We start from the raw sequence: 25,305 nt of genomic DNA, 5'->3' as shown, positions 1-25,305 counted from the left end.
AATACTGTTCCTTTAAGCGTTGAAATAATAAACCTGCAATGCTGAGTCATACTCAGTAAGATATCCTGCTCCGAAGATAGACACAAAATGCAAGATATCCTGCACAATAACATTATAGGTGTTCAGAGGTTGCGAAACGTCGAATAAGACGAACGTCGAACAGTCGTGTGTAGGAAGGAACTGCAGATGCTGGTTTACACCGAAGGTAGACACAACATGCTGGGGTAACTCAGCGGGACAGGCAGCATATCTCGGGTGACTGGGGTGACGTTTTGGGTCGAGACCTTTCTACAGGCTGTAAATCTCTTCTGCACGCACTCTGTGGTCTTCATATCTTTGTCACACCCATTGCTGGATTATTCAGACCAAAGATAGTATCTTTGCTTCAGACCCCGAAATGGGTCTGGGCATTCCTTCAGCCCAGAGATGCTGCCTGTCCCGCTGAGTGACTCCACCAGCATTGTGTGTGTTGCGCAATGCGAGTTACCCCGGCAACGCTGTGTGTGTGTGTTGTGCATTGTGAGTTACTCCAGCATCGCCTGTCAGTCGTGAAACAGGGAAGTGACGCCTCGGTCGGGGGTGGGTGGGTGGGGGGGTGGGTGTAGAGGCGCCGGCTGCCTGCTCCCCTCACCAGCGAGGCGACACAGCGCATGCGCAGGAGGGCCGGCCTTAAACGAATGGACGATTGACGCGAACATGGGCCAATGAGCACGGAGGCGGCCCGGCCCGCCCCGGCCAATCGGGCCCGCCTAGCAACAGGGTTTGATTGGAGAGAGGGAAGAAATGGGTCCGTGCTGAAAAATAATAAAACCCGTGCGCACAGACTTGGGGGGGAGAGTCTAGAGAGAGAGAGAGAGAGGGAAAAAAAACAACTTGCCGGGTGCAAAAGTATTTTTTTGTGACCGTTTCTGCGTAGTTTGGGGCTGGGCGAGAGGATGAGGGAGCTGCTTCCTGATTCTCTGGAACTTTCGGCGTAGGCCGGTTGTGTTTTGAATCGGGGCGGCGGTTGTGTGCGAGCGCTAAACGGCCCTTTGTTAAACGGCCCAGCGGTTGGCGAGGAGGGCGCCCTCCACCTCCACCTCCACCTCCACCTTCACCTTCCTCCTCCTCCTCCTCCCCTCCACCTCCACCTCCCCTCACCTACCTCCACAGCCCCCTCCACCTCCTCTCATCATGGTGAAGATGGACTGCGAGCCCAACCGGGCGCGCCTCATGTGCATGCTGTGGCTGACGTTCGGCTTCTTCGTGGTGGAGGTGGTGGTGAGCCGGCTGACCAGCTCGCTGGCCATGCTCTCCGACTCCTTCCACATGCTGTCGGACGTGATCGCGCTGGTGGTGGCCCTGATCGCCGTGCGCTTCTCCGCCAAGACCCAGTCGACGGCCAAGAACACGTTCGGCTGGATCCGGGCCGAGGTGATGGGCGCGCTGGTCAACGCCGTCTTCCTCACGGCGCTCTGCTTCACCATCGTGCTGGAGGCCATCGAGCGCTTCAGCGAGCCGCAGGAGATCCAGAACGCGGTGGTGGTGATCGGGGTGGGGGCGGCCGGGCTGCTGGTCAACCTGCTGGGGCTCTGCATGTTCCACGCCAGCGGAACCGGGGGCGGCGGAGGCGACGGCGGGCCTGGGGCGGCCCACGGACACTCGCACACCCACGTCGGCGGCTCCGACAGCCGCCACTGGCTCCGCAGGAAGAAGCGAAGCGACGCCGAGAAGCTGGCGGGCAACGGCAGCAGCGTCCGCGACCAGGAGGAGATCAACATCCTGGTGAACAGTGGCAGCCCCATCAACTGTGTGAACGCCGACAAGCAGGACGTGTTCAGCACCCGCAGAAGCGGCGACTCCCGCCTTGTGAACGGTACGCAATCCCTTTCAATTTATCGCAAAAAGCTCGCACGCCGGTTGTTTAGTCCAAGCTAAACACCAGGCGGGGGGAAGGGAGGGGGAGGGGTGATATCACGGTTCTAAATGTTTCTTTCTCCGGGATCTAAAAAACCCCAATTCCGTTTATTTTTTTAAAAAAAACTGAATTCAGAATATATTCGATTGGCTGCAATAGTTAAATAACACGGCTGATTTATATCCCCCATATAATGAGACGTCCATGTCTTAATTCGCCGCTTGTATCCACAGGAAGCTAGTCAAGTAAAAAAATAATTGTTAAAAGGGGCCTTATTTCTGGAGAATTAATTACTCACTCACTGTGGTGTTTTTTGTTGTTGCTGCAGACAGCTCCTGGGATTCTTTACAATTCAATAATAATGTACTATCCAATAACTCGAGTAATCATTTGTGAAATTCCCCCCAAAATAATTGGAAATCATAAAGCTGCCTGTGTAGGTTTCTGGGTTTGAATTAATGCCCCTTTGTACTGCTCTGAGCGGCGTGGTATTCGGTGGCCAACGCTGCTTGTTCTGAGTATGTAGCTTGCTTTTAGCTCGAGTGGACCGTCGGAACTCGTAGCCCGCATTCGTCGGACACTTCTAATAACAGTTCAGTGATGTAGAACCTGGCTATTATTATTTTACTTGCTAGTTCCTGCCCCACTCTTCCCCCTCGCCTCTCTCTTCCAGCTTCCTCCGTTTTAATCCTTCGGCCTGAAGAAGGATCCCGTCGTCTGTCCATTTAGATGCTGCCCGACCCGCCGAGTTCCTCCTGCAGATTTTTTACTCAAGATCCCAGCACCTACGGTCTCTTGTCTCCATATCATTCTGTTCCTTGTACTTAAAGCATTTTAAAAGTGCATCAAAGTTGCTCACTTGAATCACGTGCTGTAGTATTTTCACAATTTTTAGTAAGGACACTTATCTAAACAAAATACATATTGTGTTGGAGTAACTCAAGCGGGCCAGGATAACATGGATAGGTGACGTTTCAGTTCGGACCCTTGAGACCGATGGAGTGAAGGGGAGGTAGCTGGAAGAGAGAGATACCCAAAACGTCATCTATCCATGTTCTCTACGGATGCAGCCTGAGCTGAGTTACTCCAGCACTTCGTTTCTTTTGTTTAGCCTGACTTGAGTTCATCCAGCAGTTTTTTTTTAAACGTTTGGTGTAATAGTTTTATGATTGATTCCAGTATTTGTGCAACTTATTTTTTTAGCTATCTTATCATTGGGAACCTGTCTGTTTCTCAATTATTAAGCTCCATACTTGGTGTGGATTGGCCTTTTAATTGGACGTCATGAATGTGATGTTGATGTGTCTTTAAAATTCAATCCTAAAACCAAATGCAAAGAGCACAACAGATTTCTAACGTGCGTATCCTTTTGCAACTCTTTGAAAGCGGTTCTTACATGTTCAGTAAAAAAAATGACCAGAAAGTTTTTACTTTTTAGAAAATTATTATTTACTCTTCCACCATTCCTTCAGGCAAGTCAATTTACATAATGATTAATTTTTAATGGAAGTTCTCATTCATTCGTTATTGCAAGTTAAATGCCTTCTGGCAATGCAAATGATCTCAGCAACTTCATTTTGAACAAGTTTATCTCTTCTGAGAGAACAATTCCAGTTCTTCATGTAATTGAATACTTGTGTTTGTGGTGCATTCTAGTAGTAGCTTTTGCATTCCAAAGTGCTGAAATTGCCCTTGGTGTAGAGCCCAAAACTAAACGGTTCGATAGCGATTGCAGTCTTATGTTTTTAGTTGTGAAATTATACTGCATGGAAACAGGCTTTTCAGCCCATCATGCCTGTGCTCACCAAGATGCCCCATCTACACTAGTCCCATATTTCTGCGTTTGGCCCGTATCCCCTATCCATGTACCTGTCCAAATGTCTTTTAAATGTTATAGTACCTGTCTCAACTACCTCCTCTGGCAATTTGTTCCATGTACCCATCCCACTCTGTGTGAGCAACATGTCCCTCTGTTTCCTATTAAATCTTTCCCCCCTCTTGCCTTAAACCTATGTCATCTGGTTTAGTGTGTCACCTGCAAACTTACTAATCATGCCTTCTACATTCTCATCCAAATTGTTGATATAAACCACAAATTGCAGCGAGCTCAGCACCGACCCCGAGGCACGCTAATCACAGATCTTCAGTCCAAAAAACAACCTTTCACCATTACTCTCTGCTTTCTTCCATGAAGCCATTTTTTCTTAATTTATCTAGTTTAGTGTTGTTTTTGCTGTATGTTCTCTTTAAAAAATTTTCAGCTATCTTTCCTAGGTCTTGTTGCCTTGAACACCTCCACAGAGCCCCAATCAAGATTCTTGGTTGTTTCACCTCCTTTGATACTGTACAGGGCTCGAAATTAGCGGTTGCCCGGTTGCCAATGGCAACCCACAGACCCCCGGGGCAACCTAAAAGTCATGCCATTTTGCCCACCTCTCGTTTAATTCTGAGCGGGCCCCCTCTCTATCTTTCTCTCTCTGTCACTCTCCGTCTCCACCCGCTATCCATGTCTCAGGTCTCCGCCCGCTCTCCGTTACTCGGGTCTCTGCCCGCTCCTCGTCCGCCGGCACGGCCGGCCGCCTTACACATGCGCACAACCATGGCCAGCACCAAAGATCCTATAGCGAGGATCTTTGGCCAGCACATCATCGGCCGTGGTTGTGCGCATGTGCCGCCCTGCACATGCGCACTGCCACTGCAACTGGTGGCGTCAGCCACTTCCTCCCTTTGCATGGTGGGAGATCTGGCTGCCATTGCTGTCCACTCGCCGCGACTGCTGAAAACCAATGCAGGAGCTGGAGTAACTCCCTGGAGTAACACTTCCTGCTTGGTTTCCTGGTCCTCCAAAAATATTCAAAATGGAATTTAAACAGAATTTAAAAACCACCACCAAACTCTGAAAAATAACAGCCAAAACTCTCTTGACTTGGACTTAAACAAAAAAGGGTTCTTGGGGGGGAAAAAAAGAGCTACCTTAAATTTAATTGCGTCTGGTTGGGTAACTATAGTAGGGTGAAGACTATTCCATGCTTTAATTGTGCGGCGGAACTCCATGTAGCAGCCAGCATCTCTGGATAGAAGAAATTGGGTGACGTTTCGGGTAGAGACCCTTTAGATTTCCTCTGGTTTTAGTGTTTTAGTTTAATTTAAAGATACAGTGTGGAAACAGGCCCTTCGGCCCACCGAGTCCACGCCAATCACCCGTACACGAGTTCTATCCCACACATTAGCGACGCGTCAAGATTGTTTTATTATCTCATGTCCCAATTAAATCCTTACTTGCAGCAGCACAACAGAATATGTAAACATGGTACTCTGTAAACAATGTTGTCAACGAGAAAACAAAATAGTGTATATTTATATATGAATATATAACTACACACACACACACACACACACACACACACTTTCCCTCCTTGGATTAATAAAGTTCTATCGTATAGTATCATGTGTGTAGGAAAGAACTGCAGATGCTAGTTTAAACTGAAGATGGACACAGAAAGCTGGAGTACCTCAACAGGTCAGACAGAATCTCTGGACAAAAGGAAAATATTACGTTTTGGGTTGGGTCTGAAAAAGGTTCCTGCACACCTTTGGAATGTGGAAGGAAATAAGAGCACTCAGAGAAAACTCGTGTAATCAAAAGGAAAAGGAGCAAACTCCATACAGGCAGCAGCCATATTCAGGATCAATTCCGGGTCTCTGGCAATTTTAGGCAACAACTTTATGGCCAATGTACTGCCCCATAGTCTTGGAACTGAATTAAAACGTACAGTAGCTGTAAAGGGGGACATAGCATCACTTAGAGATTTAAGACTGAAAATGGATAGTTTCTTTTTATTTAGTAACCAAAGTTATCAATGTATAATTTTTTGTGTGTTGGAAAATAAAATATAGTGGCACAGCTGGTGGACTTGCTGCCTCACAAGCCAGGGATCTGTGTTCGATCCTGTCCTCGGGCACTGTCTGTGTTGAATTTGCACATTCTCCCTGCAAGCATGTAGGTTTCGTAATAAGGTGGATGAGTTGAAGCATTCGTAATAAGGTGGATGAGTTGAATGTGCAGATAGCTATTAATGACTATGATATAGTTGGGATCACGGAGACATGGCTCCAGGGTGACCAAGGCTGGGAGCTGAACATCCAGGGATATTCAATATTCAGGAGGGAAAGGAAAAGGAGATGGGGTAGCGTTGCTGATTAGAGAGGAGATTAACGCAGTGGAAAGGAAGGACATTAGTTTGGAGGATGTGGAATCGATATGGGTAGAGCTGCGAAACACTAAGGGGCAGAAAACGCTGGTGGGTGTTGTGTACAGGCCACCTAACAGTAGTAGTGAAGTTGGAGATGGTATCAAACAGGAAATTAGAAATGCGTGCGACAAAGGCAAAACCGTTATAATGGGTGACTTCAATCTACATATAGATTGGGTGAATCAAATTGGCAGGGGTGCTGAGGAAGAGGATTTTTTGGAATGTATGCGGGATAGTTATCTAAATCAACATGTAGAGGAACCAACGAGAGAGCAGGCTATTTTAGACTGGGTATTGAGTAATGAGGAAGGGTTAGTTAGCAGTCTTGTTGTACGTGCCCCCTTGGGCAAGAGTGACCATAATATGGTTGAGTTCTTCATTAGGATGGAGAGTGACATTGTTAATTCAGAAACAATGGTTCTGAAGTTAAAGAAAGGTAACTTTGAGGGTATGAGACGTGAATTGGCCAAGATTGACTGGCAATTAATTCTAAAAGGGTTGACGGTGGATATGCAATGGAAGACATTTAAAGACTGCATGGATGAACTACAAAAATTGTTCATCCCAGTTTGGCAAAAGAATAAATCAGGGAAGGTAGTGCATCCGTGGATAACAAGGGAAATCAGGGATAGTATCAAAGCGAAGGATGATGCGTACAAATTAGCCAGAAAAAGCAGCATACCGGAGGACTGGGAGAAATTCAGAGACCAGCAGAGGAGGACAAAGGGCTTAATTAGGAAAGGAAAAATAGATTATGAAAGAAAACTGGCAGGGAACATAAAAACTGACTGCAAAAGTTTTTATAGATATGTGAAAAGAAAGAGATTAGTTAAAACAAATGTAGGTCCCTTGCAGTCAGAAACAGGTGAGTTGATCATGGGGAACAAGGATATGGCGGACCAATTGAATAACTACTTTGGTTCCGTCTTCACTAAGGAAGACATAAATAATCTGCCGGAAATAGCAGGGGACCGCGGGTCAAAGGAGTTGGAGGAATTGAGTGAAATCCAGGTTAGCCGTGAAGTGGTGTTGGGTAAATTGAATGGATTAAAGGCCGATAAATCCCCAGGGCCAGATAGGCTGCATCCCAGAGTACTTAAGGAAGTAGCTCCAGAAATAGTGGATGCATTAGTAATAATCTTTCAAAACTCTTTAGATTCTGGAGTAGTTCCTGAGGATTGGCGGGTAGCAAACGTAACCCCACTTTTTAAGAAGGGAGGGAGAGAGAAAACGGGGAATTACAGACCAGTTAGTCTAACATCGGTAGTGGGGAAACTGCTAGAGTCAGTTATTAAAGATGGGATAGCAGCACATTTGGAAAGTGGTGAAATCATTGGACAAAGTCAGCATGGATTTACAAAAGGTAAATCATGTCTGACGAATCTTATAGAATTTTTCGAGGATGTAACTAGTAGCGTGGATAGGGGAGAACCAGTGGATGTGGTGTATCTGGACTTCCAGAAGGCTTTCGACAAGGTCCCGCATAAGAGATTAGTATACAAACTTAAAGCACACGGCATTGGGGGTTCAGTATTGATGTGGATAGAGAACTGGCTGGCAAACAGGAAGCAAAGAGTAGGAGTAAACGGGTCCTTTTCACAATGGCAGGCAGTGACTAGTGGGGTACCGCAAGGCTCAGTGCTGGGACCCCAGCTATTTACAATATATATTAATGATCTGGATGAGGGAATTGAAGGCAATATCTCCAAGTTTGCGGATGACACTAAGCTGGGGGGCAGTGTTAGCTGTGAGGAGGACGCTTAGGAGACTGCAAGGTGACTTGGATAGGCTGGGTGAGTGGGCAAATGTTTGGCAGATGCAGTATAATGTGGATAAATGTGAGGTTATCCATTTTGGTGGCAAAAACAGGAAAGCAGACTATTATCTAAATGGTGGCCGACTAGGAAAAGAGGAGATGCAGCGAGACCTGGGTGTCATGGTTCACCAGTCATTGAAAGTGGGAATGCAGGTGCAGCAGGCAGTGAAGAAAGCGAATGGTATGTTAGCTTTCATAGCAAAAGGATTTGAGTATAGGAGCAGGGAGGTTCTACTGCAGTTGTACAGGGTCTTGGTGAGACCACACCTGGAGTATTGCGTACAGTTTTGGTCTCCAAATCTGAGGAAGGACATTATTGCCATAGAGGGAGTGCAGAGAAGGTTCACCAGACTGATTCCTGGGATGTCAGGACTGTCTTATGAAGAAAGACTGGATAGACTTGGTTTATACTCTCTAGAATTTAGGAGATTGAGAGGGGATCTTATAGAAACTTACAAAATTCTTAAGGGGTTGGACAGGCTAGATGCAGGAAGATTGCTCCCGATGTTGGGGAAGTCCAGGACAAGGGGTCACAGCTTAAGGATAAGGGGGAAATCCTTTAAAACCGAGATGAGAAGAACTTTTTTCACACAGAGAGTGGTGAATCTCTGGAACTCTCTGCCACAGAGGGTAGTCGAGGCCAGTTCATTGGCTATATTTAAGAGGGAGTTAGATGTGGCCCTTGTGGCTAAGGGGATCAGAGGGTATGGAGAGAAGGCAGGTACGGGATACTGAGTTGGATGATCAGCCATGATCATATTGAATGGCGGTGCAGGCTTGAAGGGCCGAATGGCCTACTCCTGCACCTAATTTCTATGTCTATGTTTCTATGTTTCCTCCCACATCCCAAAGATGCATTGGCTTTGTAGGTTAACTTGTCTCTGTAAAATTGTCCCTAATGTGTAGGGAGTGGGTGAGGGAAGTGGGATAACAGAACTTGTGTGAATGGGGAGACAGAAATGCTGGAGAAACTCAGCGAGTAAGGCAGCATCTATGGAGAGAAGGAAATAGGCGAAGATTTGGGTCAAGACCCTTCTTCAAACTGATGTAAGTGTGCAGGGGGTGGGAAGAAGAAAGGAAGAGGCGGAGACAGTGGGCTGTGGGAGAGCTGGGAAGCGGAGGAGAAAGCAGGGAATACCTGAAATTGGAGGTAAATTTTCATACCGCTGGGGTGTAAACTGCCCAAGCCAAATATGAGGTGCTGCTCCTCCAATTTACGGTGGGCCTCACTCTGGCCAAGGAGGAGGCCCAGGACAGAAAGGTCGGATTCGGAATGGGAGGAGGAGTTGAAGTGCTGAGCCACCGGGAGATCAGGTTGGTTATTGCAAACTGAGTGTAGGTGTTGTGCGAAGCGACCGCCAAGCCTGCACTTGGTCTCACTGAGGTTGATCATACGCTGAATAATCCAACCAGAATTTTTTTTGGAAGTGGAAAGAAATAATAGAAATTGCATTCTTTGCAACGTGTAAAAGGAGATGAGATACTGTATTGTAATTTTGCTGCATGTCATTGTGGTATGTATCATGTCTTGATTGGTGAATATGTTTAGTTTGTGACTTTATTTGAAGCAGAAATAATATGGATATGCTTCATTGACCATAATTCTGACTGGTAACTACGCACTTCGTCCGAGCACATTATCGCACGTGTCATGCAAGCCGTCTTAAATGACCACCTAAACTGTAATTTGGCAACCTAAAAATCTGCCTAGGTTGCCCTAGGCAACAGGGAAAAAATGTTAAGTGAGAGCCCTGCTGTACTTTTTGCTTGTAGTGCTTTATTCTTCCTATCAAAATGGGTCAAGCCTTACTTCCTCTGAGTTGCATACTGACAATTTCACTTTATCTGGTAGTCTGTTACTGTCTTTATTTTGAGTGTTTAAATTATATTGGCTATGTTATTTTGTCTTTTGAAACTCCTTCATGTGCAGAGTGTTTTGTGGTCAACATTCATCACTACTTTACTGCAGGTATTTTGGTTATGTTCCAGGCGTCATTCTTGATTTACCTGACTTTTTGTCAGATTTTCCCACTGTTCTGTTCCATTTTTAGTTCCAGCAGGAGACAAATCTCTTGCTTTCAATAATTTCATTCTTCTTATGAACCTCCTTATTATATTTGGCAACCTTGTCCTGCTTGTCTTCCTTGTATCAGTACCATGCTCAAATTGCATGATCCCAACTTCATCTGTCAAAAAGCATTTGCTTGGAAGTTTTTTTTAATCTTTGTTAAGATTCTCCAACCTTTTCTAATCCTTTTCGGTTTTTTCATATTTTATTTATATTACATCAAGCCTAATTTTTGTGGGAAGATGTCACAACTTCCTGCAATTAGTTCTCTCCTTCATGGTAATTATTAATGTTGGGAAATGCAATGTATTTGATTTGTTTTTTTTGTTTTAATATTTGATAGATAATTGGGGAAAAAATGGATCAAAATTAATGAGTGTGGAAAACTTGTTTTTGTGTTTGACTTTTTTTGGTACAAAGTAGTTATTGTGATTTTAAACAATGCTAATCACTGAAACTCGCAGGAGAGGGTAGAGCCTCTTATCCAACTGAATGATTAAGCCAAACTCCTCGCCATTGAAGAAACCGTCGGCTAAAATGAAATATCTCCAGGACTGAAGTAACTGGGAAAGTAGCAGCCAATCTTAATTTCTAATCCTGTTACATCTGTTGACATGTTGCTGTTTTTCTAACCCAACCAAACACTTGCTTCTATCTCTGCTTTCTGGAGTAAACAGATGATAGAGCATTAAAGTATTTACAGTAGAATTGCATTTATTGTTTTAGTGGACTGACTTTTAAACACATATTCTTATTGTTTGTGAATAGTTTTTTTGGTTTCTGATACAGGTAGTTCTGCTATATAATGTGAGTTTCCATAACATGAATTGGATATAATATAGATTTTGATTGGAAACCAAAGAACCATTTATAAGTTATTTTGGAAATTGATAAACACGAATAAAGCTGTCAGATTTAAACAATATATAGGGAACAAAAGAAAGCTGTTCCCGTACAACCTCCCTACAGAAATCTCTTAAGAACACAGCTGCTACTTTAACTGCTGGTGTTCATTGAAATTGGCAAGCAATCGCTTCTATTGACCAGTCATTGCATCTACTGACTATTGTGCAATGATATTCTATCAAACAATTCTGTTACAGCCTTTAATATTTTTAGTTTACTGTAACAAAAATAAACTTATTGCTATTGAAAATACCTTTTAAAATATTCTGTGGGGGGGAAATAACTTTGAACTCTCTAGCCCCTAACCCCTCTTTCCCCATTGGCATAATTGTCTTTATAACATGGATTTCTATGACACAAGGTTTCTGAGGAACTCAACTTTTGTTATATCAGGACTGTGGTATATTTTGAAATATAGGAAATGGGCTCCCTTGAGCATGTGTAGGTCTACTTGTTTAAAGAAGTTTTCAGATCTTTGTGCTGAAATGTGTTCTGGTTGCATTGGGGAATAAGTGGAAAATATATTTTGTGCTCTTAACCATAGCTTATCTTTAGGCATGTTATCTATCTCCAATGGATGTGCAAGACACTAATTAATACTACAAAATATTTTCTCTTCATTGTACTGCAGCAGTATCGTGAGCACAAGATCACTCTTGTACCACCTTTAAAGTTGTGTAAAATACTGAATTGATCTGGATCCTTGTTTAGTATCCAACTCAATGGGAGCACCATTTTTACAAGGACTGTATTCTTGCTAAAGAAAATGACATGCCATTATTAGCTAAAGCCAGCAAAGAATTGGCGATAAATTGCCAGACTTGCATCTACCTGATTTTTATTTAAAAATTGTTGCTTGGGAGTAGCAACGCAAGCGCAAGAATAGTATACAGTTTCTTTGCTCGCATGAAACCTGGTATGTTACCATCTATAAACCTTTTTCAACTTTTGCAAAATGTAAAAGTGTTTCTTTTTATATCAAAGCATTCCATGCTCCAATAACCTAAACATTCTCAACTTTTCGTTCTTATACATTTAAAATTCTTAAGGGATTGGACAAGCTAGATGCAGGAAAAATGTTCCCGATGTTGGGGGAGTCCTGAACCAGGGGTCAGTTTAAGAATAAGGGGTAGGCCATTTACGACTGAGATGAAGAAAACATTTTTTTCAGCCAGAGTTGTAAATCTCTGGAATTCTCTGCCGCAGAAGGCAGTAGTGGCCAATTCACTGGATGTATTTGAGAGTTAGATATAGCTCTTGGGGCTAACGGAATCAAGGGATATGATGGGGGGGGGGGGGGGAAGCAGCAACAAGGTACTGATTCTGGATGATCAGCCATGATAATATTGAATGGCTCAAGGGCTAAATGGCCTACTCCTACACCTACTTTCTATGTTTATTGTCATTGTGATTGCCGGTTACATTTGCACATCTAGACATTGTAAATTTCTTTAAATGGCCTGCATTGTATTCTTGTGTGACATTTAAAGAAAGGATGTTATACATCTTATTGCCAATTATGTAAATCCATTGTGTGGAAGGATTTTATTTCTTTGGTATTGCATAAGTCCTAACTTAAAGGCAAAAAAGGCTTTAAACTTTCTTGTGGATAATTACTTTTGTAAATGGCAACATTATAATTGGGCTCGAGTTTATAGAGCTGGCTTAGCGGAAAAAAATATGATGGCTTGTTTTGATCTACTTATCAAAATTGTACAATATTGTTTCCTTGGGGGGGGGGGGGGGGTGGTCTGCAACATGACTACCAAAGCCCCTGCTGAAGGCAGGCCAATCCAATCTGCCGAGTTAGATAATCCACAGGTCCACTCTGTCAATAGCAAAGTTGACTGAAGGTCACTGAATTCAGTACTACAAGTTAACATTTGCTAATAACTTTCTTGACGGTATTTTGTTCGTTTTGTCTGCCAGAGCCCGTCCGAACATTGACAAAAGAGGTATGTTCCAAAAGTGGTATACTTAGTGACGTTTCTAACACATCAGGTTGGCATCTGAATGTGGCAACAGATGGGGTACAAATTGAGCTTGTTGCAAATCTTAATTGAGGAAGGTTGGGAGGTGGCAGAGTACTTTGTCTTTTATTGTAGTTCAATCTTTTCCAGATTTCCTCTCAGTGGTGAATGGTTCAGGAATAAGACTCTTGGATGATGTTTGCAGTTGTCTGGAAACTACTTCCTGTAAAGGTGATTGATACAGTCAGTTGGGACTTTCAAAAGTGAACTTGCATATATTTCTGAATATTGAGAAATGGGGGGAGAGGTACTTTGGGAAATTGAATTCCTTTAGTTGTAGCAGGCGTAGACGATGCAATGTATGGCCTCCTCCTGACATGATCCTGTAATCTTTGATCTAGACATCTTTGGCTGGTTCATAATTTGCCTTTCTTCCATTGCAACATGTGAAACAAGGATATTTGCTGCTGTTTATTCAATTCCATTTACAGCTCCATTTACAGATTCCAATAATGAATTTGTTACCACATACAGCAATATTTGGGAACATTAAAAAGTATGGTTTGAATGTTACAAAACATCAGGCAATATCCATCTGACCATCTGCCTGCAGTATTCAATGATATTACATGCTGTCAATTTCCCACATTACCTTACGTACAATTTTGTGGAGGAAGGAAATTATTAAATTTTGACCAGAAACGTAGTTGCACCTGTCGCAACAGATGCTTGGTATTTAGTGCACTGATTTTAATGAAATATTCTTCACTTATCCTTGAGTGTAGCTCCAACACGATAAGATGAATGCCATCCAAACAAAGCATGCCACTTATTTTTCCCACCAATAAACATTTACTCTTTTGGCACATTTGTGGCAACTTTCCAAGCCTGCTTGTACAGCATCTTGCAAACTTCCAAGCTTAACTGCAAATTGCCAAGTTGTGTGCCTAATGGATAGCTAGAAGTGTCAATGTTCCTTCATGGATCAAAATCTTTAATTTTAAAGATATAGCTAATATCCAATGACTCCTGAAAAATTGAGAGGTTAATATCAGTCGTACCAATAACACCCTTGCCACCCTTGTGAATAAATAGCCTTAAACGTATCTATTGTTGGATAGGTGTACTTGTTGGTAGAAGGTCCAGACTCAAAATGTCACCTATCCTTTCCACAGAAATGGTGCCTGAATCGCTGCGTAGCTCCAGAACTTTGTCTATACTTGTTTAAATTCTTCTGTATCCGATCGCAATGAGAGAGTAACCTGTATTGGTTTCTCTTCTTCATGTTTTCCTATAGATCTGTCCCAATGCTCTTTTGTTTCTCATCTGTACCATGTCCCTTGATGATATCTTCTAAAAATAGAGCTTCTGTTTTCCAGCTGACTGCAACCAGTGCACACACAAGCTAACTCTTGTCTCTAACTCATCAGGCTTTGATTAACACCCAAAGCTTTATTTCCACTCCTACCCTGCATCTCTGTATCTTTGTGTTTTTTTTTAATTCAGTTCTTGAGCAACTCTATAATCTGCCATTTGATTTTTCAGCTGCAGGAATTGAATCATTAATGCAGGAATTGAATCTTGTCCCATTGTAAAGTTCTTAAATGTACCTTTTGATTGTTTTGACCCTTCATCTTAATGTATCCCAGCATGGTTCATTTTGAAGTTTTTTTGGATAATCTTGTGCAGTGTTTTATGTTTTTTTGGTGCTATGTTTGTAGTTATCTCAAATTCTCTTAAATGCAGTTCTTCAATTATTTTAACAGTACTTCAGGCAAGTTAAATTTACAAAATTCAGTTGTACTGGGTGAATGTTCTGCAAAAAAAAATGTTTTGAGAGGTTTGCGATAAGAATGTAGAGAGATATGCTGATTTCTAACTTAGTAATTCCGTGTAAATGCAACATCGTACTTGTTGACATAATATGAAATGAAACATTGAAATGTATTTTTGGAATCTTATTTGAGGATGTTTCTAAAGAGGCCTGGTCTTTATTTGTTGTTTTTTTCCATATCATTGCCAGAATGTGATGCTAAATGCATTTTCTCAATGCCAGGTTAGTTCTATAAGTACATTGAGAATTGTGATATGTTTATTTATGCTGTCTGTTTTTCCTCCCTCTTAATTCTCCAATGATTCTTTTACGAAGGAGTATTAACATCCAGTATTTGAAGAATATTGTAGTTGATTTGATGATTTGTGTGATCAAACCTCAAATGAAGGATTGACTTAAAGTGAATAAATAGAGGTACAATGCAAATTTATAAAAATTAAAAACTAAGTTGACGTTACCGCAATATTCTTCAATAAAACTGGTCTGGTTAGGCCAAGTTGAATAATTTAAAGATAGTTGGAAATGATCCTGAAATAAACTGGGTAACAAAACATTGCACTCATGTTAGAAGGCAAAAAGCTTCTCATAAACATGATTTTGGGATGTGTTTTTGCATTTCCTGTCTTGTACATGTTGCGACTATTCAATTGATACTTTTTAAATTCCTGGCCTATAATTGTACTGAATTATTGTGAGGACAGTGATATGAAACTAGTTGAACAGTTCTTTCGAAGTGTCGGTCTGAGCACATTGGGGGGGAAAAACAAATCGTTATCGTTCTGATTTCCGTAACGGATTTACTGCATGTGTAAATGTTATAATGAACTTTGGCACTGAAGTGGATTCCCAAATACAATTCCCTGTAATTCTTCTCTTGGTCTGTCTTAAATGTCTTATGACATTGTAGTGATTAAGTACTATAATGTTTTCAGTTAATTTCCAACATTTAACTAAAAATTCTACGCATTTTGTGGCCTGGTTATTGGATGAACCATTTTTTTTTTTTAAATTGGAGTGTTTCCTTGGAGTGTTTATAATTAAGTTGTAGTATTCTATTTGTGCCCATGTTGGGAGAGGATTATAGAATCATTAAAAAAATAAATAATGGCCCAAAGCAGGTCAGTCAGCCCTTTGGTACAGGCATTCTAAAAATGTTTTTTTATGCTGTCCACAAAATTGTACATTCAGCCACAATTCAATGGGAAAGACAGCACATGTTGGTCATTCAGAATTGCAGAACACAAATCCAGAGGCCAAGATTAATAAACATGAAAAAATGCGATTAGATCAGAGTTCAGACTGGCATGTTTCAGTAAGGAGGAAGAATAAGGATGGCAAGGGAACCTCGGACCAACGAGGTTGTAAAATTTGGTCAAACAGAAAAATGAAGCGTATATAAGATTTAGAAAGACAAAATTAAATGGGGCCTTTGAGGGTTATAAAGCAAGCAAAAAAGAACTCGATCGGGCCAGGAGGAGGGATAAAAGAAGCTGTGAAATGTCATTGAGTCGAATTAAAGAAAACCCCTTGGTTTTTTATACATTCGTTAAAAGAGAGTAACCAAGGAGAATCTGTAGTATGGAAGGCAAATGCAAATGATTTTATTTTGAGATGATGAGAATACAAAAACAGGGATGCAATGCTGAAACTTTAAGGCACTGATCAGTGCATTTGGAGTATTTTGGGCCCCATATCTGAGGAATGATGTGCTGCCATTGGAGAAGGTTCAGAGGCGATTTACAAGAATAATCCCAGGAATGATTGGGCGATCATGAGATGAGCGTTTGAAGCCACTGGACCTGTACTTCCTGGAGTTTAGAAGGATGAGGGGGTACTTCATTGAAACTTACTGAATGGTGAAGGAGATGAGGAGGAATCTCTTTAATCTGAGGACGGTGAATCTGGAATTTATTGCCACGGACGGCTGTGGAGGCCGTGTCTTTGGGTATTTTTTAAGGTGGAGAGTGACAGAATCTTGATTAGTAAGGGTGTCGGTTACAGGATGAGGCAGGAGAATGAGGTTGAGAAGGAACTATAGATCGGTCATAATTGAATGGCAGAGTGGACTTGATGGGCTGAATGGCCTAATTGTGCTCCCAGAAAGCATGAGAAGGTGGGGTCGCTCACGGGTAAGAGAGAATTATACTTTGAATCCATCGATGTAGGCAGCATACGAGAATACTTTGCATCTGTATTCACTAAGGAGAAGGACATGGAGGACAGTATGGGGAATGCTAATAAGCATTTTGGGCAGTTTGAGATGAAGGTGATGATATGGGGCTCTAGAAAAGCATTGAGGTGGATAAATCCCCAGTACCTGAAGGAATGGGAGACTTGGTCGTTTGAATTTGGACCAGGTTAACTCATAGAAAACGAGGGTTGTGATGGCAGGGTGTTATTCTGGCTGAAGGTCTGTGGCCAGTGGAGTTCCTCTGGGTTCTGTGCTGGGATCTCTGCTGTTTGAGAGAGATAAACAACTTGGATGTAACTGTAGATGGATTGTTAGTATGTTTGCAGATTGCACCAAAATTGATGGCTTTGTGGACAGCGAGGAAGGTTGTCAAAATATACACCGACATGTAGATCATCTACAGATATGAGTGGTGTAATGGCAGATGGCATTTAATCAGAGCAACTGGGAGGTGTTGCATCGTAGGAGGTAGAATGTAAGGGGAAAGTATATCGTTAAATTAAAACTGTACGGTATTAATGTACAGAGAGTTCTTGAGATCCTAGACCACAGCTCCCTGAAAGTGGCAACACGGTGATGAACAACTTAATTCTGGAAAACAAAAGATTCAAAGTGCTGGAGTAACTCAATGGGTCATTGAGTTGAAGTTGGAAGAGTGGAAAGGGAGGACAAAGCCTGGCAAGTAACAGGTGAATTTAGATGCGAGAAGCTTGTGCTAGGCAGATAATTTGAGAGATGAATAGACAGAAGGTGTGAGCAAAAGGATTGAAGAGTTGAGAATTGTGAAACTGGAGGAACTAATGGGGGGGGGGGGGGGGGGGGGGGTGTACCTAAAATTGGAGAATTAATCATTTGTACTGAATATTGCTAATCAAGTGGAATAAAAGGTGCTCCCGTGTGTGGGCCTCACTGTGGCAGTGGAGGAGGTCCAGGACAGAAAGGTCGGTATGGGAAGAGTTAAAATGGTTAATACCTGACTTGTTTAAGGTAGCAAAATGACGTTATCCTTTGAGCAATATATAAAATTATTATACAAAATTGAAAATTATTACAACTGTTTATGTTTTGTTTATCATTTATAATGATGTCCAAGTATGTCATTTGTCAAAAATGTCATTGATTGAACATGTGGAAATCTTTTGCATTCACAAACGTGAAAGAAAGGAACCAGAGGAAAAGGTGTTGCATGCTCATTTTGATTGTTGCACAAGCTCCTGGGTCAATTTTTGCCACGCGCGGCTGTGGAGTATGGATATTTTTAAGGTAGAGATTGACAGATTTTTGATTAGTAAATGTGTCATGAGTTATGGAGAGAAGGCAGGAGAATGGGGTAGAGAGGGAAAGATAGATCAGCCGTGATTGAATTGCAGAGCGGACTTGAAGGGCCGAATGGCCTTATTCTGCTCCTAGCTCTATTTAAGCTTTCCAGCGACAGTGCTTTTCTTTAAATATTAATATTTTTTGTAGATCTTTGTTGGACAGGTTTCTGATAATGGCATATGGTCCAGTCACTATCAGCAACGGGCTTATAATTAAAATGGAGATTTGCCTTCCTGTATTGTAGCTTTGACTTTCCTCAAATATTGCAAAATATGAATATCCCTATGCCATGGCATATATTGAACATTCAGTACTTGAAATATATTCTTGTCAGTGGGCTTTACAGCAGGTTGGTCATCTTTTGCTCTGATGTTCCTGATATTTTGCACAAAAGTTCAATGGTGTCCAGAAAAAAAGCACTTCACTGTACTTCTGTACATGTGAAAATAAACTAAACTTAAAACATGTTTTTGAAATGTTGGGGAATAGAAGAATAAAATGCTAAAGATGAGTGATTGTGAAGCTTCTTGTGCCTAATGTTTTTCTTTTACTTTAAATAGATCTACTGAGGGAAAATAATATGCAGAGCTTGCAGTTGAATGGGATTTCTATACTTGATGACCATCTTGATGAATTTGGAGATGTCGAAGATCCTGCATCACAGCTGAACATGCGTGGTGTCTTTCTCCATGTGTTAGGAGATGCTCTGGGCTCAGTCATCGTCGTGGTAAATGCACTGATATTTTACTTTGTTTGGAACCCGTGTCCTGAAAGTGGTCCGTGCATTAATCTATGCCGACATGATCATTGTCCAGATCGACATCTAAATGGCACACAGTCAAACATGTCTGAATATCGTGAAAGCATTCCAGAAGCTGGACCCTGCTGGGTGCTTTTCTTGGATCCCACCTTGTGCTGTATTATGGTTTGTATTTTGCTTTATACAACCTATCCTCTTCTGAAAGAATCGGCTCTTATTCTGTTGCAAACAGTCCCAAAGCAAATAGATGTGCAGTTAATAAATGAGAAGCTGCGCAACTTGGAAGGTGTCCTTGCTGTACATGAGCTGCATGTCTGGCAGTTGGCTGGTAGTAGAATCATTGCGACAGCCCACATTAAATGTCGTGACCCAACAGCTTATATGGATGTAGCCAAACGCATCAAAGACTTTTTCCATGATGAAGGCATCCATGCCACAACCATCCAACCTGAATTTGCTTCTGTGAATTCCGAATCTCGTATTTCTGTTTGTGAACTGCCATGCAAGACTCAGTGTGCCTTAAAACAATGCTGTGGCAATGGAGAAAAGTCATCCAGCGATTCAAAGTTGGAAACTCCATCTACCCATTCTCTTGAGGTTATCGGGGAATCATCCTCTGAATGCCCCAATGCAAGGACTGAAAGAAATGAGATGGGGAACAATGCAGTAAAAATCAAAGACACACAATATGAATCAGCTGTGTAAATTTAGCCAAACTAATTTTGAAACGTGATGTACTTTACTGACTTCAAATTTTGGGGTTGTCAACTGGAATTGGCACTAAGCTAAAATAACCATGGTGGATAATGCAACCATAATGAACTTGTTCCACAGCTCTGTGATTTGTATATGGCACATTCCAAAGCAAAACTGTGGACAGTTGTCTAGAAACTACTTGAATTTGTTATCGCAGCTTTTTGAGAAGCAGTGTGGATAGTGCATCACTGACTGTCAGCAAAAAAAAAATGTATTTAATAAGGCCTGTAGCATTTTGGGAAATTAGGTTTTTATATAAGCAGTTTTATATAGATTGATGTAAAAGTTTTGCATCAATTTACAAAGTCTGTCCTTGCCAAAAGAGCTGCTGCTATATAAAACTGGGTTTGGGGTGGGAGGGGAAGAAGGGAAGGTCATGTTGTCGAAACTCTCCAAGTGAAACCAGAGTATTAAACATAATGATTGATATTAATGCATGGGTAATTTGTTTTGTGTGCTGCAAAATATATAGTGATATTTTCTCCTTGCTAGCTCCAAGAGTGCATTTATTGTATTTAAATTATTAGACCATGGAAATATTCCTGATACAGAATGGACTGTAAATTCTTGCTTCAATCCTGTTGATTATAGTTGATAACTGTAAGTAATGTTTTAATGCTCTGATGTAGTTGAATCCCATGGTACAAGTGCTTGTCTGGGATATTGTGCAATTGCTTTCTTCTGGACCAGCAACATGCAAATATACATAAATATGTACAAATGAGTGTGGGTTTGCTTCAAAAATTGTCAACCAAACATGTGGGATAGACTTGGAGTAAGATGAATGTGTGCATTGTAAACAATTGATGGATTGAAACAATGTTCTGCTCGGTGCCCCGTTTCATTTTTGGAATTGTTTACTATCCGTGATTCTGATAGATGGTACTTTGGACAAAATTTGTTCTTTTGTTACAAGCACAACACGATGTTTAGAATGAATAGTCATGTTTTCAAAGAACCAAGTCAAGCAGCTGACATTCGGTTTCAGTTATACAGATAGAATTTTTATTAACTTATATCCACTGCATCATAAATGAAAGCAATGTTTTGATGGAGTTAATTTCTTCATGATAATTCTACAGATGAGAGTGTGACAAACATTACTTGCCCTAAGACTTTTTAAGAATCCAGAGGAAAAATAACCTTTGCAAGTACAGTGAAAGTTCCTATAATTGTCTTTTGGTGTTTTCATAAGTTATAGAAGCAGAATTAGACCATTTGGCCCATCAAGTCATTCAACAATAAGCTAACATTAAAATGAAAAAAAGGTAGATTTAAACCAAGACACCTGCGAGTTAGCCCAAATATGAAATGCAGTACAAAAACACACACAATTTGGTTAACTTGGTTGCTCTGAATTTTGAGAGTTACCTGTTAAATGTTAATTTATAAATTTCAACCAATCCAACTATTTTAAATTGGATCAAGTTTTGTTGCATTTTTCTTGTTCTCAGTCTTTTAAAAAAAAAAAAGAAAAAAAAAAAGAACATTGTGGAAGTGATACTTAATGCTGGGTAACTTGAGCTTTAGTCTACCATGAAAATGTTTCACTTAATATCCTGAAGGCTAGCTACCATCAAGCTGCAAGGCTTGATGCACAAATTTCATACTATTACAGCTGAGAGGTAAAATACCTTGTCCTTTGTTTGAAATATAATTATACAAGCATTGAAATATGGTACTGGTAATTTACAAGTCCATTACTGATCTGTGATTTGAGACAACAAATGAAGTGTATTCCTTGAACACACATTTAGGTTGAATTTTCTGCTAATATCTTGAAGAAATTGGATGGCATTCCTATTCAGTGCGTTTTAGTCTAGGGGCTTCGGGGGGAAGGGAAAATGGGAGATCAGGCTTGAGTTTTGATTTGGATCATTTTGAGTGCAAATCTTTTGGATCATTATAGGTTCTAAATGATTTTGAGTGAAGGTGGTAATCAATTTTTTAAATAATAATCTAAGTCCTAATTTGGTGGTACATAGTTAACACATTTCATAACTGATGTGGCATGTAGAACTTTAAAAAAAACAACTGTATTTGAATCTTCAAATGGTTTACAGAAAAATTACTGAGATTTCTTTTGCATTAAATGTATTACAATACTTTGCCCATCAATTTGTTTTGCTTTGTTCATATTCTGTACTTCAAATTCACATCTGCATGTTGCACAATCAGCTTTGTGAATGCTGAAATTGAAATTAACATGCATCTTTGGAAACTATTTATGGTGCCTATTCAACCACTTTTTTGCTATGACTATATTTATTCAATCCATTCTGTTGAATCTACTGAATAGCTTCCCAGTTATAATGATACTTCATTTGTAGTTGTTAAAAGAACGATCTGATTGGGGAACCATAAGTTTTAATCTTGACGAGTAATGTGATTTTTCTACTTGCTGATGTAGGAGCCTTCTGGGTCCAAACAAACATTTTCAAAAGTTTGTATTTTTGAAGGGGTTTATGTGAAGTCAAAGGGTTAATTTCACATATCAAGTATTACATTTGAAGAAAATTAGAATGTATACATTTTTTTGTGGACGTTGAAATGACCAAGGGGAATAACACTAAATTAAGCAATTTGTTATATTGTCTGATCTCGGCTACTTTACATCACATGAGGCTTTATCTGAAAGTAATACTTTCTCATGTTAGGCTTTCTCATGTTAACAAAAAACATTTAAATTCTGATCATTTTTTGGAAGAGTGAAGTGCCACTTCAATCCTGATTGGTTTGTCTCTATGTATATGATTGATGATGGGTGATTATAGTTATTAGAATTGCACTGTTCATTATAGAACTGGATTGCAGAAAAACATGGAGTATTTCTTGGGGGCATCATTTTAATGAAGTTGTTGTTGGGAGAATGTCTAGAAGCGAGTACTTTAAAAGAAATGGGCACATTTGAGGACCATAATTGGGGCAGGTGGTGATTAAACAATGATTTTCTTTCAATCCAGTTGTGCTCTCTTGTGATGATCCAGTTGTAATGTGATGAGACTCTTGTGTTAATCAAAGATTAACACTTTGAATCCACAATATAATTTACTTAATTCCCAATACCTGTGAAGGCAATGTATTTCATGGCAAATTTCATTCTTAATATAGGCACTTGTGTGTTCCTGTGGTCATATTACAAATTATCAATTTAGACAAACCTTGCTGAGAATTGCTACCAACATATAGATTTGCAAACATTTTCAGCAATTCTCGTTAAAGATTCACTTTGGAGTGAAATTTGGTTGTAATTAATTTGAAGCGGAGATACATTGTATCAGATGGCTAATATTCTTAGAGGCATTGGCATGGTGGGGCAGTAGTTAATCTTGCTGTTCACAGCTTTGAGCCTGGTTTAATCTTGATATGTTTTTGCAGTATTCTCTCTGTGATCGAGTTGGTATACTCTGGCTTTCTCTGCTAGGTTAATTGGCTACTGTAAATTTAGTTCCTTCGTATAGGTTAATGACAAAATAAATCATAGCCAAGTACATGCGAGAGTATGTTGCATGAAGAAAGAAATAAGAGGAAATGAATGAATGGGATTGCTCCTCTGGCAACCAATTAGAACTGAAGGGCCAAATGACACAGGAGGCTGTACTGAAATAGTGTAAAATAGAGGGTGTTCCTTTACTGTTCTACAATTGACTGAATAATACAACAAATATTTTCCTGAAGGGTTGTAATTTAGGAGTGTGCTAGTTTGTTCCGCAATAAAATAATATTTATAAAACATTTTTATTGAAAAGTTGAATTTCTTTCATGTTCTCCACATGCCTAATATAATATTCATTTTTTGTTGTTGAGGTTGATGCACTTGAGTCATACAGCTTGGAAACGGGGCCCTTTAGGCCAAATCGTTCATGCCCAAGTTCTCCTTTTAGCTCAGGCCTTTGACTCCTTGTAATCTTCTGCACTCATTCCACCTTAATAGCACCTTACCTACAGCAGGATGACTAAAATTGAACCTGATACTCCAAGTGCGACTACATGAATTTCTTGCACACTTGTACAATTTTGGGTATGAAACTTGAGTTTTGGTTAGAAAGTAGAATTTGTTTGTTTAGGTATGAGAACTGAGTTCATTGGCATGTTTTTATGAGAGTTATATTTAGCTCTTGGGGCTAAGGGAATCAAGGGATATGGGGGGGAAAGCCGGAATGAGGTACTGATTTTTGGTCAACCATGATCATATTGAGTGGCGGTGCTGGCTCAAAGGGCCGAATGGCCTACTCCTGCACCTATTTTCTATGTTTCTATGTAAAGTCCATATGAATCAGTTGACAACTATTTTCTTTGTAATTGAATCATTAAAAAAAATATGGTATTTACAAAAAAAATGAATCAGTGAAATTTGTTTATGCAATTTGTCTAGAACTCTTGCCAGCCTAATTCTGGCAGTGTCGTTCAATGCACTTATTTTTTCGTGCAAGATAGCACATTCCTCAAATCTGGAATTTTGCTGCCTTTGAGTTTTTTCTAATTTTCCCAAGCTAATTTCAACCTAATTATAAACTTGACTTGTCAAACTGATTTGTGTTGTCTTTTTAGAAACTGGTAGTTTAGATGGATGTCTTAAGTTTAGTTAAATGGGTGCAAAACCAGAAGAAATGGACATCAGCTTTACACTTTCATGATTGGATATTCAGAAAGACGAACATAGATTATCATTTAGATTGAAGAAATTACTTGATAGTTAGTCCATTGCCAAAATACTTAAAATTCAATGTTTTTGAATTTGTTGGCTGAATAAGAAATGGCAATGCCATTGTTTGTTCAGAACTCTGGGCGTTGGTGATGTTGGTTTGGTGGGGTGGGTGAAGAGGGAAGGTAGAGTGGAAGAGGGTCTATGGAATAATCCATCCGTGATTAATGCTTTGGTGCCATTTTCTAATCATTTGAGCAATACAGTAATTGGGTGATCAATGTCTAATATCCATAAAAAGTAAACTAACCCAATCAGGAAATGCAGTGTAAATATAAATAATCAAAAGTTGGGTTTGAGATGCATTTGGTCTTAAAGCCACACATTTGGCAACCTTGGGTTTAGTGGTTCCTTGTATTTATTCCATTCTTGGTTGCTTCTATGTAAGTTTCATGTCATTTCTTTATTGGAGTTGAATGTGGACATAAAAGTGATGCCTATCGCTGATCTGTTTGCTTGAATAAGTAGGATAGAGATGAGCCCTGCAGTATCTAGACTTGAACTAAACTTCACCAATACAATTCAGTAAAATTAGTGTATCTATCTATTTACTTAAATGAATAGACAGGTGTGCAAGCAAAAAAGGAAAAGCCGTAAACTTGGGCCTATTATTCTATCAAAGCCTAATTTTGTAAATTGATTACAAGCTAGGTCGTCAAATTTTAATTTAACTTCAAAATGGATTGTTACAAATTGAACAAAGATACCATCTGAGGCACATATTCTCACTTACAAAAAGTAAAATGGAAGTAAACAAACAATTGCAATTCATTTTCAACCTATTCATGGGAGGAATAAATAATATAAGCTGTTTTTGTTCATAAAAGGG

At 40.4% G+C, this 25,305-nt stretch overlaps 1 protein-coding gene across 1 annotated transcript; it reads left to right on the top strand.

Moving 5' to 3' along the window:
• The first annotated feature begins 581 nt into the window (after positions 1–581).
• slc30a1 (solute carrier family 30 member 1) lies at positions 582–23,503 on the top strand. Its single transcript, XM_033025297.1, has 2 exons — positions 582–1,855; positions 18,816–23,503. The coding sequence occupies exons 1-2, from the start codon at positions 1,174–1,176 to the stop codon at positions 19,718–19,720; spliced, it is 1,587 nt and encodes a 528-aa protein (XP_032881188.1). The 5' UTR covers positions 582–1,173; the 3' UTR covers positions 19,721–23,503.
• Positions 23,504–25,305: the final 1,802 nt, after the last annotated feature.

Source organism: Amblyraja radiata, chromosome 8, assembly GCF_010909765.2.
Source record: "Amblyraja radiata isolate CabotCenter1 chromosome 8, sAmbRad1.1.pri, whole genome shotgun sequence".
Taxonomy (NCBI): domain Eukaryota; kingdom Metazoa; phylum Chordata; class Chondrichthyes; order Rajiformes; family Rajidae; genus Amblyraja; species Amblyraja radiata.
Note: the sequence above shows the minus strand (reverse complement) of the source record. Positions and strands in the feature narration are given on the sequence as shown.